The 18,044-nt window shown below is 51.8% G+C and overlaps 6 protein-coding genes across 6 annotated transcripts; 4 read left to right on the top strand and 2 right to left on the bottom strand.

The window, feature by feature from the left end:
• Positions 1-137: 137 nt before the first annotated feature.
• On the top strand, positions 138-1,589 carry HO133_007844 (uncharacterized protein; the record flags this gene model as incomplete). The annotated part of the gene is made up of 3 exons (XM_037298714.1): positions 138-449; positions 762-1,103; positions 1,293-1,589. The coding sequence occupies 3 exons, from the start codon at positions 138-140 to the stop codon at positions 1,587-1,589; spliced, it is 951 nt and encodes a 316-aa protein (XP_037156050.1).
• A 1,381-nt stretch (positions 1,590-2,970) lies between these two features.
• On the top strand, positions 2,971-4,260 carry HO133_007843 (uncharacterized protein; the record flags this gene model as incomplete). The annotated part of the gene is made up of 1 exon (XM_037298713.1): positions 2,971-4,260. One exon carries the CDS (start codon positions 2,971-2,973, stop codon positions 4,258-4,260), a length of 1,290 nt encoding a protein of 429 aa, XP_037156049.1.
• A 2,614-nt stretch (positions 4,261-6,874) lies between these two features.
• HO133_007842 (uncharacterized protein) lies at positions 6,875-8,160 on the bottom strand (the record flags this gene model as incomplete). Its single annotated transcript, XM_037298712.1, has 2 exons — positions 6,875-7,893; positions 7,962-8,160. The coding sequence occupies 2 exons, from the start codon at positions 8,158-8,160 to the stop codon at positions 6,875-6,877; spliced, it is 1,218 nt and encodes a 405-aa protein (XP_037156048.1).
• Positions 8,161-8,651: 491 nt separating this feature from the next.
• HO133_007841 (uncharacterized protein) lies at positions 8,652-12,859 on the bottom strand (the record flags this gene model as incomplete). Its single annotated transcript, XM_037298711.1, has 4 exons — positions 8,652-9,916; positions 9,981-10,499; positions 10,556-12,615; positions 12,669-12,859. 4 exons carry the CDS (start codon positions 12,857-12,859, stop codon positions 8,652-8,654), a joined length of 4,035 nt encoding a protein of 1,344 aa, XP_037156047.1.
• Positions 12,860-13,240: 381 nt separating this feature from the next.
• On the top strand, positions 13,241-15,013 carry HO133_007840 (uncharacterized protein; the record flags this gene model as incomplete). Its single annotated transcript, XM_037298710.1, has 2 exons — positions 13,241-13,395; positions 13,447-15,013. The coding sequence occupies 2 exons, from the start codon at positions 13,241-13,243 to the stop codon at positions 15,011-15,013; spliced, it is 1,722 nt and encodes a 573-aa protein (XP_037156046.1).
• Positions 15,014-15,275: 262 nt separating this feature from the next.
• Positions 15,276-17,891, top strand: HO133_007839 (uncharacterized protein; the record flags this gene model as incomplete). The annotated part of the gene is made up of 2 exons (XM_037298709.1): positions 15,276-15,722; positions 15,771-17,891. The coding sequence occupies 2 exons, from the start codon at positions 15,276-15,278 to the stop codon at positions 17,889-17,891; spliced, it is 2,568 nt and encodes an 855-aa protein (XP_037156045.1).
• Between the last annotated feature and the right edge of the window lie 153 nt (positions 17,892-18,044).

Raw genomic sequence — 18,044 nt, 5'->3', positions numbered from 1 at the left:
GAAGTACTAATGTTTCAAGACATCAATTACGAGATGTAGGATACATTATCACCACCCTTCCCTTATCGGAGTCCATCAATTTGTTAGTATTGTTCACGCAGGATGAAATGGGGATCTTGGATCAACGGCTATCCAGTATGACACGATCAACATCCTTACTTTACCAGCATTTCACTTACAATCCTCAAAACGCTCGGCACGGGTATTCCTGGAATTCTGTGGGAGGAAGTCAGATAATCTCCATTGGAGGTGTGGACTCCAATTCCAACATCACGGGTGCAGCCCCACCAGAAATGATCAGAAGTCCTTTTGACAGCATACCCGACCCTTTCGCTCAGGGGCTGGCAATATTTGACGTGACAACATTGAGTTTTGCCAATCAGTACACCGCCGGCGCCACAGTACGAGCAGCTGGAAGTGTTGAAGCAATTTTACGCACAATCACAACGGTAAGCCGAAGTGGTATAACTCCTCTGGGATGAAAGTCGCTAAAGCGTCGCAGGAGTTACTTATAACGTCTCACTCCAGGCGTTACAGCACTTTTGCAAATCACGCATTTCACAAATTCTATCTACAGTAGTTCGTCTCATCCCCTGGCCGTAATGTTGATACAAAAGTTCCTACTGACTTCAGTACTTAGCTTCGCCCAACATCACATCGGCTTCACCGTCCTCATCCGCTTCACCGCCCTTATTCCCAACAACCCATGCATCTAAGCATAGCGTTGGCGTCATTACGGGAGGCGTGGTTGGCGACGCCAGAATAGCCTTTCTCATTTCTGTGGCCGCCGTAATAGTCGAAACTCGTTTCAATGGGCGAAACCCACAACTGCGTCCGAAATAGCAAAGGAGCCTCATGGAGCAGACCTCAACGTGCTGGAGATGCATGAGGACGCTCGTCCAATCGAGCTCACTTATTTGGCCTTACAGGAGCTGAACGAGCAGAGCTTGCAGGAGATGGAGCAGCCAGGACCGCTTGTAGAACTCCATGCGCACAAGCCTTCGGAGATGCAGCTCAACAAAGACTATCGCGGAAACGGAAGGCTTCAAGCCAGAGATTCTGCTGTTGTTAAGCCAGTACGAAACGGAAACCAGGACCAGTCAGTCTGAAGAGATCCTCAGCTCTCCGACAGCACGGCAGCTATGCGATACGTCTTGTTTTTTGCACCATCATGCCGAGGAGGGGATTAGTTGATGTCACGATGCAAGATCGTGTTCCCCACTTCGCCGCATTAGCCTTTTCTTTTGTCGTTCTTTTGTTTACCCTTTCTCGATACATGTACACCCCTTCAGATCGGGTTAGGGAGTGTCCGCGGTTTTGGCTCAGCAACTTCGCCGGGGTCTGGCGGCGACCAGTCGTCCCCTCACGAACGAGTGCCTGAGAGGCACGCATACTCTAACGACGTTATATTCTCTTCGCCCCTTGTGATAATCTCGCCGGAGTACAATGATGTCAGATTGTCACGTATGTACGATCCATACGAAGTGCGAGAAGCGAAAGTTCCGGCGCGGCTCTTCCTCGAAGCATTCGCGGCCGTGCAGTTGAACTGCTTTGAGAGGCTGCTAGCTGGTACCGAGAGCTCCGGTTGATCTGCATTCCTCATTCCCCTCAAGTGGAAAAGAGACAAAACATCGAAGTTCTATACAGCGTCTCCCCAAAGCCTGAGGGTCTGACGCTGGATCATTGAAAGTAGTATGAGCAGTACCTCAACCCTAAGACTTCCAAGAACGACCCGACTGGATTTTTCCCGCAGACGAAGTTCCTTGTGTGATGGTTACACTTTGGAGTCTAGACCTTTGAAGGATCCCACGTCGCCGGGCGTTGATCTTCCCTGCCTTGCATGAAGTCCTTCTGCTGTCAGCTGTCGCCGTTCCACCGCACCCCGTTAAACTGTCTTGAAAGAGTAGTGAAGTGATTAGCATGCATGCATGGTGATCAAAATGAACCTTTTCTCTGCAAAACATCTCGGCCATGCAGTTACACAGCTTTGAGAAACGGGCATCTCGCAACAATAACCCAGCTCGTACCCGTGAGCTCTCGGAGTGGACACATGTTGATCTGCATTCCTCAACCAATTCTCTGCAATACATCTCGACCGTCGAGAACAGCTTTGAGGAGCAGGGTGTGCTATGTCGCAAGAACATTTGATCGATCAGCAATTCTGCAGTGCGAGAGGCTGACAGCTCCATTTGAGCTATTGAAGCAGTCGGAAGCAGTCGGACCCAGGTTAGCTGCAGAGTTGCCTTGAAACACAGCAACTTGGACCTGCATCGGAGGAAGCTCCTGCGCAACTTTGACTATTCAAGTCGTCGGATCGGTTTCCTGTATGAAATAATTCATGGGCAAATGACTGGGATGCTTACTCCCGAGAGTACAGAGATTGAGTATAGTAATTTTAACGCCCAGCTAATAATAAGCCTTTTTCTCATGTCGTCTGTCCCCTGTCCAGATGTATCGTATTGATGAATCCAAGGCTGAATCTATATCGAGGACGTCGTGCCGTTGAGAGAGTGGGCCGGGACACCGTGAGTAATTCTCGAGCTAAGGGCTGCTTCGCCTCGACCCCTCTGGAAACCATACCTTAGATTACTTACCTTACACCTTGAGGACTTAAGGTACCTTGGTGGTTATTGGTTTTTATACGCTATCTGTACTCGGGAGTCCTGACGTAACTCCGAGTGGCTCGGGTCTTTGTCCAACTGCCGGACTGCCGGAGTGAGCATCACAATCTTCGGGACGTTAACACAAAATACAGCAACTTCAATAAGTACATGCATCAAGAAAGTGCATCACTCATACCGTTCGTGAGCAGCCCCGCAATCGCATCCAGAAACACTTTCCGCTTCCTTCCGACCCCACCAGCTCCCCCTCTCACAAGTCCTCCAAGTCCCCAATGTCTGCTTCAATACTCTCTTCATTTTCATTCTCAACCACTCTGGTCGCCGCCAACCCTTTCGCCCATCACACACCATGACCCACCCTGCCCCGGAAAGCGCCCCAGGGCAGAAACCCTTCACCATAGCCATCTGCGGCGGCGGTATAGCCGGGCTCGCTCTCGCCATTGGTCTCCTCCGCCGCAAGGTCCCCTTCCACGTCTACGAATCCGCGCATGCCTTTTCCGAAATCGGCGCCGGCGTCGCCTTCGGGCCGAACTCCCAGCGCGCCATGAGCCTGATTGACCCGAAGATCAAAGAAGGCTACGGCAAGAGGGCGACGAGCAATGGGTACGAGGAGAAGAAGGCGGTGTGGTTTGATTTTCACGCGGGAATGGACTGTGGCATCGGGAAGGCGGGGGAGAAGGTGGGCACGGTGATCGCGGCGGACCCTGGGAACGGCTGTATACACCGAGCGCATTTCTTGGATGAGCTGGTGGCGCTGGTGCCGCGTGAGAATGCCACGTTTGGGAAGAGAGTCGTGGAGGTTGAAGAGCTGGAGGATGGAGTGCGCTTGCACTTTGCGGACGGCGAAACAGCCGAGGCGAGCGCAGCGGTGGGTTGCGACGGCGTCAAAAGCAACTTGCGACATGCAGTTTTGGGCAAGGAGGATGGAGCCGCACATCCGGATTTCACGGGGAAGTATGCGTACAGGGGATTGATACCGATGGAGAAAGCCGTGAGCTTGCTGGGCGACGAGTTGGCTCGAAACAGCGTCATGTGGCTCGGGAACCACGGACACGTCTTGACGTTCCCGATCGAAAAAGGGGAGATCATGAACGTGGTCGCCTTCCACGCGAAAAAGGACGGGAAATGGGAGGATGAGAAGTGGGTCCTGCCCATGGATCGGCAAACCATGGAAGCCGATTTCCAGGACTGGGGCGAGAGCGTGAAGAAAATCCTAAGTCTGATGGAGAAGCCGGACCTGTGGGCTCTATTCGACTACCCTCCCGCAAAGACCTATTTCAAAGGCCGGACGTGCCTAATCGGAGACGCCGCGCACGCGTCCACGCCCCATCAGGGCGCCGGCGCCGGCATGGCCATGGAGGACGCGTACGTGCTGTCGAATCTGCTCGGAGCCGTGCAGCGATCCTCCGACATCGAAACCGCGTTCCGTGCATACGACGCTGTGAGGCGGCCCCGGACGCAGAAGCTCGTGACGACGAGTCGGGATGCCGGGGAGCTGTACGAGCTGGAGAAAGAGGGGGTGTGGGACGATGCGGATAAGTTGAGAGAGAATCTGGGTACGAGGTATAAGTGGGTATGGGAGAAGAAGTTGGAGGAAGATTTGGCGGAGGCGATGGGCATATTGGGTGGCAAGGCGTGATCGGTGTAGGTATTAGAGTTATTGGATAAATCCTCGAAAAGTGAGGATACGACCGGTGAAAGGAAATGCCTCTATCCTAAGCGGTATCCCGTCCGGTTTGCCTCGAAGCCGAATATAGCCCATAATCGTACGAAAAGAACAAAGGCGACGATGACCCACGGCTGCCATTATCTTTTCGGGGGCTCCGGTTGCCATGCACCCAAAGACCAAGCAGATAACCGTCTTCGAGCGTCTACCTACCTACCTACCCAAAAGCCCCCCGTCCATATCTACATCCCTCGCCCCTCACTCCGCCCGCACCGCACCGCACCGCACCGCACCGCCCGCCCCCTCCCTCCGGACCACGACCTCTCCCACAGCTCGCAAGCTCCCCGCGCACCCCGAAAGCTGTCCGGCCACGCTTCTTCCATCACGGTCTCCGTTCCCCTTTTGCCTCCCGGTGTCTTTCCCTTTCCCGCCGACGGTCGAAACCCACCCGCTTCGTGTGGTGCTCGAACGAGGAAACCGTCGTCCGGCGGAAGATGTGTGTTTTTGGGGGGGGCGGCGGTGTGTCGGATGGTACGTGCTAGAGTGATTTTTCGACTCCGCGGTGTGGACTGGAGAGCCTTGGGTCGGGCGGAGAGAGGATGTGGGGTTGGATGTTTTGGGGGCTGTGCTCGCTCTCGGCTTCGTCCGTGGCGTTCATGAAGAGGGCGGCCGACACCGCGTGTGGATGCGTGTCGGGTGGTTTGAGCAGAGAGCGGCACGTTTCCAATGTCTGGTCGGGGCCGAGACGGCCTCGGTCCCACGGTGTTAGCGACTTCGACTCGATCGCACTTGAGATCCTTTGTCGAGGAGAGATGGGAGCGTCGGTGCGGTGGAGATGGAATGACATCTTTTGTATTTTTGCGCCCCGGTCGCAGAGAGCTACGAGGCTTCGCTCGAACGCAGAAGTACGGGAGGCCATGACGGTTTTCGACTGGGGGTCCCATACTTTGCACTCGAGCCGAGAACAGTGTCGAGGGGCCAACCCGCCATCGGATCTGCAGAACCTTTCTGCATCCAGCCGCTCGTCTCGTGGTCGGGTGCGTGGCATATGGCACAAGACGAGTAAGCCTTGATGATGACGTTATCAGGGACGTACCATTTACGGATCGGGAGAGCTGAACCCCCCCGAGTGAGATCCGAAAGGCAGCAAGACGCCATTCTTCCTCATTCTGTCCGTGCACACACGTCCGGATGGAGGTAGCATGAACAGATTACGCTCTCTATAGTCCAGCCGAGTATCATCGAGCATGACATTTTTGCGTGAATCCTCTGTGTCATCTGTCAAGTGACCTTTCTACAACATAGCCAGCCAGAAAGTTCCACCGCTCCGTGTAGAGACGAGCTGACACGATGCCGGTTCCAAAGGTCCAAGTCTTCGACAATAGCACGCTGCGCGATCTGACGACGATCTCGGGCACGACGTCCGCTATGAGACGTTTGACAGACCTGTGGAGTGACTGGATCATGCCTGACGTAAGGCGAGCTGGGTACCATACGTGTAGCACTGGTTCCGCGGCAACAGGGGGCCGTAGAAGCATCACTATGAGACGCATAACAATGGTGCGGCAGACGACCACCGTGTCTCGATCGTTGAGAACGCAGATACAGGTCCGGTCAAAGGCCTCCGGCAGGGCGATGACTGAAACCACGACATCGCGAATGTCACCAGACGCTTTGGGTCGGTAGCTGCAGGGATCAATGCATGGGGAGTAGTAGACTTACCGGCCAAGCAGAGCGCAAGATCTTGGTCATAGGCCCTCGCCCTCATTCATCGCCAAGTTGAGCACGTCATATGACGGAGTGTCGCCCCACAGATACTTCAAACCACCGAAGCTCTGGAAGGGTATGGGTGAGACGAAGGCTGGTCGACGACTCCGTCTCCACCACGTTGGCTGCCAGCTCGCTTTCCTCGAACCAGAATCGCAGTCCGATTTGCGTAAAGGCCAACGTGCAGCTTGGCATTCGCGGCCGCAGCACTGAGGTCAAAGTCAGCCTCATGTTCTTCATGTTCTCTGTGGAATGGTTGACAAAGCTGGGATTCGCGATACCTGAACAAGATGACATCTCGAGCGGATGAGGCTACCCCTGTTGTCGCAATTGACCGTAGAGCCGTCCACCAGCTTGGTATTTGCGCAAGGCGCCCTGTCCATGTGTTGCTGGCTGACAGATAAATCCGAAAAAGCTTCCTCCATGACCAGATTTGGTTGTGAAGTCGGTAGTATGTAATTCTTTATGGTCAAACATGAACATTAGTGTAAGCGGAGTGAGACACGTCAAGAACGAAACCTGGAGGGTAGTAAGGTGAGATAAAACCTGCTAGTCAATACTTCCTTTCACTATCCACGGAAGCATGCATAAATGAATCAGGTTATTTCAACAGTGACAGAAAGTCGCTTAACTTCTGTGAATATAGAACGGTCTGCCTCCTGAGGCCTGCCCTCAATGCTGCCAAATACCATGGACCGACCTGTAACGCATCTATGGCAGCCATCGTTCATAAGCTCGTCCGTGCTGCACCGGGTCCAGAGCAACACAGATATTGTACATTTGGAACTGACCATCAAAACTTTTGTAAGGGTAACCCCTATTAGTTGTTCTTCGCATTTTTCTTCGCCTTCTGCGCCAACCCCTCAGCTTCGCCAACTTTCTTCTGCAGAACCTCTTGGATCTCCTTGAAGGTGTCTTTCGCGATCTTCTCGGCTTCCTCCCCGTGCTCTTGGGCGATTTGTTGCAGCTGCGTCAACTTTGGGATGATCTCACCACCGCCCGGCAACATTCCCAAGTACTTCTCAAGCCCTCCCCCGTCGCCTCCATTGCCCTGGCCTACCTTGTCAACCGTGTTCTGCACATACTGCTTGAGTGAATCTGTGCTGCCGGACTGCACCGCATCTTTGACCTTCTCATAAAGCTCCTGCACATTGCCCTGTTTCTTCAACTTCTCCTTGTTCTTTTCCAACAGCTCTTTCACTTCTGGTGACTTGTCAAGATACGGCTTGGCCTTTTCCATCCCCTGATCCCACGCCTTTCCACCAAGCTCCTGTATCTTCTGCACCTTCTCCTGAACCAGGCTCTGAACCTTGGGGATAGTACTTGCGCTCACCCCACTCTTGATAATGTCACGTATCTGATCCCAAGTCTCATCAACCTGCTTCTTGGCCTCGGGCCCGTACTTGTCGCCCATCTGCTTCAGCTGATCCAAGTTTCCTCCAACTTTCTCCTTGAGTGCCGGATGATTGTTGATGATATCGCTTGCCGCATCCCCAGCCAGACCGCCTATGCGCTTCAGGTGCCTTTGTAGTATATCCCAGGCTTTTGTCGCTGCTGTGACGCTCATGCCCTCTTGAGAGACATCCTTCAGCTCCCCGTAGGCCTCTTTGATAATGTTGTCGACTTCGTTGCCATGCTTGTTACGAATGGCGTCGAGGTCGTCAAAAGCACTGTCAACGTAGCCTGTCGCACCAGGGATGAAAGTGGCGTAGGATTTTGCAGAGGAGCGGAGCCATTTCAGTGCTTCGTTGGGTTCTGGGGATGATTCTTTGAGTTGCTTTCCATAGCTCTTAAACAGATCCTCGGTCTTTCTAGCGGTATTTACGAGGTTCTTTGCGCCTGTAGGATTTTAGCATTGCGGGGTGGGAATAAGTGGTAGCCACTGAACGCCTCGAAAGATTTATTACCTGAGAAGTGATAGTAGGTGTAACCCCCAAGGAAGACTAGCCCGCCCCCAGCAAGGCCGCCAATGAGGCTCTGTGAGAGGCTGCTGCCACTACTGGAGCTGGAGTTCGAGGTGTTGGTAGATTCATGGCGGAGTTGTCGGAGAGAAGAGCGTACGCAAATGGTACGTGACACTCTGTTGGCTGCTCGTAATCTGAGCATGATAGACGATTGTGAAGGAAGTGCTGGTAAGAGTAGAGAAGAAATAAAGAGATACGTGAGACGCGGTCATGAGAGTACTATACTTGGCCGAGGACGCAGAAACCTTGGCGAAGTGACGTACGTCCCATGTTCAATGAAAGGAACTTACATTCTTCATGACGAATAAAATATGGGAAGTGTCGATGGGTGAAAGTCTTCTCAGTCGCAAATTGACCACACGACATTCATTTACTAGCAAATGGTGAACAGCAGTGAAAGTATTGCGTTGAGTCCATAGATAAGCTCGAGGTCACGTGCCATCCCATTTTCTTCATCTGGAAGGGAGTGCAGACAAGATAAGAGCAAATTGTGTCGACGGTTGAGTCTATCCACTGATATGAATCTTGCTTTCACGCGCGTGTGGATATCTAGTTATACAGTGGGGAAAAAATCTTGAGTCTTCTTACAACAGCTGCATCCTCTTTTGACCATTCCGGAGCACACAAAGCGACTCAAGGCTGTCCGAAGCCTTTCGAATTCTCAATTGCCTTCTCCAGTGCCTCTCGTAACTTCTCTTCGCTCGTAAACTCGGGCAAGAGAAGCCTTCCAAAGCAAGTCAGACTGGTAGGTAACCTCCCATCTCCAATCCCGTTCTTCTGCACGGTAAATACCAGTTTTTCCACCCCACCCACAGGTAGCCGATCACTCGCCGTCACGAACTCCAACAGCTTTCGGACCTTTTCTTGCGACCAGCTGTGCACTACATTCCAGAAATGGCGAATTGTGGGATGGAAGAATTCATAACCACCGTCGTAACGGGTCACTCTTTCGAGGCCAGCGACGGAGATATCGGGCAGCCCTTCGACAAGGGCTTTCAGATGAGATGGCGTGAATAGGGAAATGGCTTTTGGATGGAAACATGTGAAGAAGCCGTACCTGAAAGCATTGAATTGGTCGTAAACGGTTTTATAAGTAAGTTGGTGTATGTAGTCGTGGATATATTGGTCGCGGTTCTCGTTAGTCACCATCGGAGTATTTTGGGTGCCAGGACTAGCTGGAAGTCGATCAGGCGATGAGGAGTCCGACATACACAGCTCGTCGTCTAAATCAACACGGGCTTCCTTGTGATCCCTGCTTTTCAGGTATTCTAATGCTTCCTCCTCACTGGTTATCGTCGGCATAGTGTGGTTGGTAAAATCTGTGGGAAAGGGAACACGCGATTGGAAGTCCGACATTAACACCTCGTCGGTTGGTTCTGCGGTGGCTCCCTGGAACTGGCTGCCTCTCAAAAACCGTAACGCGTCCTCCTCGCCTTCCTCAGCTGCAGTTTTACGAAATTTCCTTGGCTTCCTCTTAATCCGTAACACTTTCACCACCTTCTTGGGTTTTTCCTCAATAATCCCTTGCGATTTTTCTTCATCGCTCTGCTCGACTTTCTCATATTGACCAATAAGGCGATCTTCAGTAGCACCAAACTTATCTATGCTGAAGACATATGATCTCATGAAGACATCTTCAACGTCACCGTCCTTCCAATCGCGGAGAGCCTTTAGACCTTTCACCAGCTCGGGCCAGCCATCCTCAAGGTCCGAAAGCTTATGATGGTGTAGGCCAGAGAGCTTTCTGTACATTACGAGGGGAAACGTGAATGGAAGGGTAAGGCCATTGTATACTGCCAGTGAGACTAAAATGCCCAGCAACTCGAATTTGTACGATGGCTCCGGTGAAGAAGGGTGGAACCAAGACATTCGGGTCGTAGGATCTGTTGTGAATACGCCTAGAAAGAAAAGATTTAGCTTGCGTTTACTTGGGGCAGCAAGATCGTGAGTCACGAATCGTACCATAGTCAGGGTTCAAAGCTTCTGCGATAGCCACACGAAAGAATTCCTGCTGAACGCCACCGTGATCGATGCCTTCTTCTCCCACCATGCGTACCTTCAATGGTCTCATCAGCTCACGCTTTTGACGCCTGTATATTTCGTTCATAGCATCCGTGAGAACGTGATCGCGACGTGCTTCGAGCACAAGGTACTCGGCCGTTGCACAATGTAGTCGATCAGGAAGCCGAAGCGCCCCTCTTCCTGTGGAACGATCTGGCCAGCTCACCCCATCACACAAACGAGAAGCGGCGACGGAGTCCCGATATGCTGTGTACATTGCAGTGTGGTTGATGGATCGAAAGTAGGCCACCAACGCGGAAGGCGGAAATAAGAAAGGGAAATCTAACAGATGTACGGATCTGCCGTCGGCCCATGCAGAATTGTACCATGCCGCCGGCACATCCATCACATCGAGCCGTTCCGATAAAAACGGCGTGTGGAACAAGTCCCAGTCAAAGCGGTATGCGTTGGCATGCTCATCTATTTCATGTATTAAGCTAGCACACGAGACGAAAAATAAGGAATACTTTACTTACGTATATGCCACATCAGCCCCAGAGCACCGCCGACAGCACTACCATTTGCTACTCTGGCTTTACCATCCCACTCTTTCAAAATTACAGCTCGTAACCATTCAATGATGATCGGCCATTCTTTCTGATGCCAGGTAATCGGCTCAGGCTCTGGGTCGGTCCACTCCCCGCTTTTGACGGATGGTTGACCTTCATTCTCGGCAACGCAAATCTTGAGGTCATCGGCGTTGACATAATTTATCACCCGTGAAAATATAAGGGGGAATACCCGGCGGTACTTTTCGACATCCTCTGCCATGTCAATCGATCTAGCAAGTCTTATCACCAGGCTGAGAGCCATCTCGTTCTCAAAAGCGTGTAGTGTCCTCACCAACTTTCCAATCATCTTCTGTTCTACTGGCGAATTCTCGGCGTCTATGAAGGGCGCTACCTGACCGGAGGCGTGTAGCTTGCGAACAGCAAGCCAACCCATTGGACTGCATTTGGGTACAGAGGCTACCAAAGCAGCGAGTATAATCTTGACCACATGGCATGCTTCCAGATCGTTAAGGGAACAACCTTGAGAAGCCGGCGAAGGGTCGAGTGAGAATGAGACTAGGCCTGAAGCTGTCGACAACCGACGCTTATTGGTAGCCGTAGAGACAGGGTAGAGTCTGCCAGCGCTGATCCAGAGGCTTGGAAAAATCTTATGTGGATGCATGTCCATACGGCGTAGCTTCCGGAACAAGTCGACTATTGATGCGAAATCATAAGACCATACGACTTTAGAAGCTGCGTCGCTATCGTCGAAGTGGAGGAAAGACTGCAGAAGAGCGTCGACATTACTCAGGACGTATGTCATTGACTGACCGCTATATGCAAGGAAATCTCCATATGAACCGCATCTAGAAGAATGCTGAGGAAGATCTGTCCGGCCTAGAAATCTTAACAACCAGTGTTGTTCATACAGGTCACTACGACAAACAGCCCTTGCTCCCTTCAACGCAATGATGTTTGCGCTCGTAAAATGTGACAGCGTTGGAGCTGAAATTTCAGGCGCAGGCTCAGACGGACTTTGGACTGCTATGGATGTCTTATGTAGTGATGTCGTCTCTGTTACATCCAGCCCTTTAGATTGAGAGTTTTTTTGTGGACATTTTGACGGCGGCGTAGCGACTCCTAGGGGTGACTCCTTCGGCTCAATTTTTACTGCAACGAGCGCTTTTCCATCATCGCCAGAAGTCTCGGAATTCTTCAAATCTTTCTCCAGGCTGTTAGATTCTTGAACCATGGTACGAGTAGAAACGATCTCTGAGGACGTAGTGTTGCTCCCAGCAGACGCAATATCGTGGATAGATTCGATCTGAGGTGGATCATAGCCATGCGCTGCTCTAGCAGACTCTGTATCTGGTATCAGAGGCCTTTCGATACCTTTCTCGGCGTTCTTCGAGAGTTCCAAGTCTATTTGATGCTCTAGACTGTTGCTGTCTAGAGTCGAAGAACCTACCAGCTGCGCTCTTTCATTCGAAGGAGCCCAAGGCGGATGACTGCCTGAAGCATTTGTTCGGTGCAGTAATTTCATGGCAACGGTATCGAATAGGTTCTGGGTGAAGGACTTTGGGTCTTTATCTTTGCGAACATGATCATTGGATTTGGGCTCCTCGTAGCTCCCAGCCCTTGAAGTTTCAGGTTCCAGCCCAAGTGTCTTTGTATGCCCATTCGCAATGTGGACCTTGATCTTCCGTCTCTGGACCGGTGTAAATTCGACGCCACTAGCTGATTGAGGTGTTGAAGTAGTATGGCTGGATCTCGGATTTGCAAGCGAACTTCCTCTATTGTCTGGCTTATTGCCTGCCCGTTTGACTTTGGCGGGTGACCTCGGTCCCGAGTCAATATCGACCGGCTGGTGAGGACAAATGCCCCTTTCCGGTTGATCCTGTGAAGCAAGGAAGGTAGCTAAAGCCCGCGCGCTGAGTACTGTGTATGGGCGAAATGGGCCTTTGGCTACCCGTTGCTGGCGGCTGAGACATGTGGGCGTCTCACAACGAGGATTTTTGCATCCGTAGAGGATCTGACGGTTGTATCTAATTGTGTGTCAGTGCCAGTCACACATCGGATTCCCGTTATTGTCAAGCACCTGTTCAACAAGTGCTGAAAGGCGCGGCGCCTCTCGAGTGATCTGCTTGGCCATATTGTGGCCGGATCATGCAGACTGATGATATCCCTGCCCAAGCTCTCACTCGTGTCATTATCAAATTCTAGAGAAAGGCTGTGTAGGTGCGGTACAGGTCCATCAGGTGACAGTAAATGCCCGGTAGGACCAGTCATCTCTTCCTCTGAACTGTTGACCAGTTCGCATTCTCCAAGAACTTTCGAGCTTGTGATATTAGTAAGGCTGAACTCCGGGGTAATTTTAAGGTTTCGGCAGAAGCTTACCAGGCGAGCGGCTTGGCCCTGGGCATCGTCATGTTTGTACCTTCTCACATGTACAAATCCTTACCTCTCTATGTTCATTGAGTCAGCACAATCTCCATTCGTCACTTCTCAGGAAAACACATCTTATAGAAAAACACATCTGTTACTATCCTGCTTGACGAAATCTACTTGCTCGCCATAAGGAGCTCAGCCAGAGCACCAAGACCGTGTCTGACTCATTTCTGTTCTTCACACACACAGCCAATTGTTCGAAAACCCCGCTATCCCACTACTATGGCGACCATCATGGCAAGCCATCCAACGCACAGCGGTGTTCAACCCACCGCAGTCTCAAACGCCGCTCAATCTCACCCTTACACCTGCAATACTTGTCAGGTGGCGTTCAGAAACAGCGATCTGCAGCGCGGGCATATGCGGAATGATTGGCAGTAAGTCACACCACTGAAGCCTGCCACGAAAAATTTCTGACATAGAATAAGCCGATATAATCTCAAGCGCCGAGTCGCCTCCTTACCACCCCTCTCTTCAGAAGTATTCGCGGAAAAGGTCCTCAACGCACAAGCATCTTCTTCTGCTGTGGCTGCCAAAGCATCCTTCGAGAAAATATGTACAGCCTGCCAGAGGACATATTACAGCGAAAACGCATACCAAAACCACCTTGGTAGTCAGAAGCACCGACTTCGCTCAGCAGTACTGGCCAAAGATGGAAAACCAGCAGTTGACGACGAAACTGCGTCAGTGATGAGCTCCACGATCTCCTTGGGTGAACCGATAAACACAGCTCCAGCAGATGACATCGCTGAACCACCCGCGGGACCAATTGATCTAGAGGCTGAGGCAGAATTTTCGAAAGTTGTCAATGGGATCAAAGAGACTAGCATCACCGAGAGCGAGCCTGTCTCACGTCGCCCCTCAAGACCACACCATTCGTCAAACGAACAGCGAACAGAGCATCCATTATCACCACAGAAAGACGTGGATAGCCCTACAGCATCCATCACCAAAGCAGCATCACCTGCGGCTGCCGTTCCTCTGAATCGTTGCTTATTCTGCAACTATGACTCGCCTAATCTCAAGCTCAGTGTGATGCATATGAGCAAATATCATGGTATGTTCATTCCGGAACGAAATTACCTGATCGATCTTGATGGTCTCATTACTTGGTTGCGTGGCAAGATTTTCGAGCTCCATGAATGTTTGTACTGCCATAAATTCAAAGCATCTGCGGAAGGGATCCAGACTCACATGAGGGACAAGGGACATTGCATGATAGCGTTCGAGTCCGAGGAAGATATGATCGACGTAGGGCAATACTATGACTTCAGAAGTACATACTCGGATCAAGAAGACAGCGACGATGATATGGAGGACATCAGCGAAAAAACTCAAGGTGGTGTCAAGGTCGACCCTCGGAAGGTCCTCAAGACAGTTATCAGTGATGCCGACGGAGACCAGGAGATGGAAGAGGGCGCGGAGAATGCTGAAGGTTGGGAGACAGATAGCTCGGCATCATCATTGGACTCAGCGGATCTCACTGCTGTACCAATAGAAGATCACCAGCATGCTTATGAGCGGTTACCCATGCACCGACATCATACTCACAACGATCCAAGGCCCCATCGTGCGATCGATGGCTTTCATTCGCACGCGCACTCTCATCATGCAGCCTTCCATTCCGACTATGAGCTTCACCTACCTTCTGGCCGTACTGCCGGTCATCGCTCTCTATCCCGGTACTATCGCCAAAACCTACATACCCACCCTACACCAAGCGAGCGAGTTGAGCAGCGTATGCTCGAGGATGCGGCTTCAGGCTCGGATCATGATCAACAGATGATCGAAGGAAGAGCCAGAGGCAGGCAGGTCATCACCAGGGCCAATGGCGGAGAAGGCATGCTTGGCGTGACCGACGCAAAGAAGAAGGAGGTGCAGGCCGTCGAGAAGAGAGACACAAAGCGTGCGCAGAGATCACAAAAGCAATATCAGTGGGGAATCGACAAAAGGGGGAACAGTCAAAAGCACTTCCGTGACCCATTGTTGCAGTGAGGGACTACTGTTGCTTGCTGTGCATGGCGCCTAGACAACTTCTACTACATCAGAATAGACCAGTTGTGACAGCTAGACTCACTACAGTAGTACAAATTCCGTATTTTCCATTCTGCGACTTATCAATGATACTCGCAGTAGAATAAATGGCACGTGACCTGGTGATATCTAAACGCGCTGTAAACGCGCTCTGAACATTCCTCATTCAGGAGTCCTAGTAAGTACAGTTGGATAGCCATGTTGGTCCTCACCCTCTGCTACAATGACAACTCTCCATGACCGTATCTTCGCCTCGGTCTTCCCTCCGCCAAGCGAGGTTGACGTCCCCACTCCTACCGCTACTCCCATCCTAGGCTCCTCTGGCTTCGGAGAACCTTTCGGTTCGCAGCATACAACTGCTTCACAATCTGCCACAGAGACCGGAGCTGCGGAGCAAATCAAATGGGACAGGGCATGGCACACAGCAACCACCTTCCTTTCCCTCCGAGACGAGCCTATCCACGCGGAACAGGATGAGGAGACATTGAAGGGGAGATGGATCAGATATGCGGGGCCAGAGACCCAGAAGGCTCTTGCATACTTGTTGTCAGAAAGCTCCAGCGGACGCCAACTAAGGAGAGAGTCAAATACTGATGACCTGCTACGATGGTACTTCGAAAAGGTGGTGCTTGAGCACTATGTCAAGCATGTGTTACCCGGCTTAATTCGGGTAATTCCAGAATGGAGCGAAAGTCGCATAGTACCTAATGCTTCTTAGATCCTTAGAAAGAGCCAGGTTCCCAATGATTTGTTTGAGGCTGGCCAACAACTGCACATTGTAAAATCGATCTACCTGCACCCATTGCAGAACCACGTTGCCCAAACACTATCTAATGGCGGAAGAACAGAGCTCGCTCGCTTCGAGACAGACCTACACGGCCTCTTCACGCATACATTACCTCAAGATAAAGTAGTCGAGAATCTGTCCGCCTTCTTTGGACAGCAATGTTCTCTCATCTTGAATGGTGTTGGAAAGAATGGAATGCAAGATGTAGTGTCGTCGGTGCCGGTTGTTCGCCAAAGAACGCTCAAGCTTATGCAGATGCTCCAAGGTGTGGGCCTTGGAGGCTATCAGGCTCAACGTATCTTCGCCGAAGTGATGTCTGACATCCTGACTTCACATATCAAGTCTACATATGCAGGCGTTTGGACTTCGCCTTCCAATGTCGTCGATCACTTGCGAGACTGGGTTGAAAACAGCTTTTCGCGCTTCGTCGTTGAGATTCTTTCGTCAATGAAAACTGACAATGCCTCAGGCATCGACGAGCTTATGGACGTCACCCATGCTGATGTTGAAAGGTGGCAGGAATTGGGTGTGAACAAGCTTGGTGCTCTACGAACAGATGAGCTCTTCGATGTTATAGTGGAATGGGAAAATGGTAGTCAGGGCGCCATTGAGGATCTCAAACGTTATGTGACCACTCCGTCATCCAGAACATACCTTACTACTAAGTTCTCCAGTGTAGTCTCTTACCGTCTTCTTCAGCCCGGGGCTTCCACTACAGAAATCCTCCAAGTCTATATATCCATCATTCGTGCTTTTACCCTCCTGGACCCGAAAGGTGTTCTTCTGGATCGCGTAGCTCGGCCCATCCGTCGCTATCTACGTGAAAGAGACGACACAGTGACTATCGTCGTCGGTGGCCTATTGGCTGACCCCGAAGACGAATCGAGCGCTGATGATGTCCTGCTGGAGTTGGCGATAGAGATGAACAAGAGCGCTACTGCGAAAGGCGAAGATGACGCAGATGACGCAGATCTTGACTACGATGATATGAATTGGATGCCTGATCCGGTGGACGCTGGACCGGAGTACAAGAAGTCGAAGAATTCAGATGTCATTGGCTCCTTCATCAGCCTGTTCGAATCGAAAGACATTTTCGTCAAAGAATTTCAAAACATACTCGGCGAGCGCTTGCTCAAAAAGGAGTATGAGTTTGACAGAGAGATCCGTGTCCTCGAACTGCTCAAGTTGCGCTTCGGCGAGCCTGCTCTTCAAGCATGCGAAGTCATGCTTCGAGACATCCTTGACTCTCGAAGGGTCGATACCTTTATCCACAAGGACAAGGAACTCGATCTGAATGACGAATCCGCACCAGAGCTGCATACAAGAATCCTTTCCCACCTTTTCTGGCCATCACTCCACTCCGAAACCTTCTTCATCCCCCCAGAAGTCGAATCTCTCCAGTCTCGCTACTCCACTGGCTTCGAAAGCCTCAAACAGTCCCGCAAACTAACCTGGCTCCACGCCCTCGGCCAAGTAACTGTGGCCCTCGACCTCGAAGATCGCACCGTAATCGAAGAAGTGCAAACGTGGCAAGCCTCCGTCATCTATGCCTTCCAACCCTCACCCTCCGAAGACTCCTCCACCCCCATCACCCGAACCTTCAACGACCTCGTCGAAACCCTCCACATGACCGGCTCCCTCCTCCGCAACGCCCTAACATTCTGGATCGGCAAGCTAGTGCTCAAACAGACCTCCACCTCCCCACCCATCTACGCAGTCCTCGAGACCCTCTCCGACGAAGACGCCGCCCACCCGGGCACCACGTCCGCCGCCATCGCCGCAGCAGCCGAAACCGCAACCGCCGCCGCCGCGCCCGCGGTGTTGAGCGAGCACGAGGTGGCGCAGGAGAAAATGGAGGTGTATTGGCAGTATGTGGTCGGCATGTTGACGAACGGCGGGCCGATGCCGCTGCAGCAGATCGTCATGATGCTGAAGCTGACGGTGCCGGGGGGGTTTCCGTTTGGGAGTGAGGAGTTGAAGGATTACCTCGAGGAGGAGGTGAGGGGCGGGAAGTTGGATTTCGCGGGCGGTGTTTATAGGATCAAGCATTGAGTGGTCTGTTCATGTTGAATGATACCCTAGGGAGCGATGCCTGCTGCGGTTGTTGCGGGCTGCGGCGACGGTAGCATGGATTTGGGACGGTGATGAGGGAATCATTAACGAGGGTATTCTAGGCTGAAGTATGTTATCATTCCAGATGCAAGA

The sequence above is a fragment of the Letharia lupina genome (assembly GCF_014066315.1).
Source record: "Letharia lupina isolate WasteWater1 chromosome Unknown contig_4, whole genome shotgun sequence".
NCBI lineage: Eukaryota > Fungi > Ascomycota > Lecanoromycetes > Lecanorales > Parmeliaceae > Letharia > Letharia lupina.
Note: the sequence above shows the minus strand (reverse complement) of the source record. Positions and strands in the feature narration are given on the sequence as shown.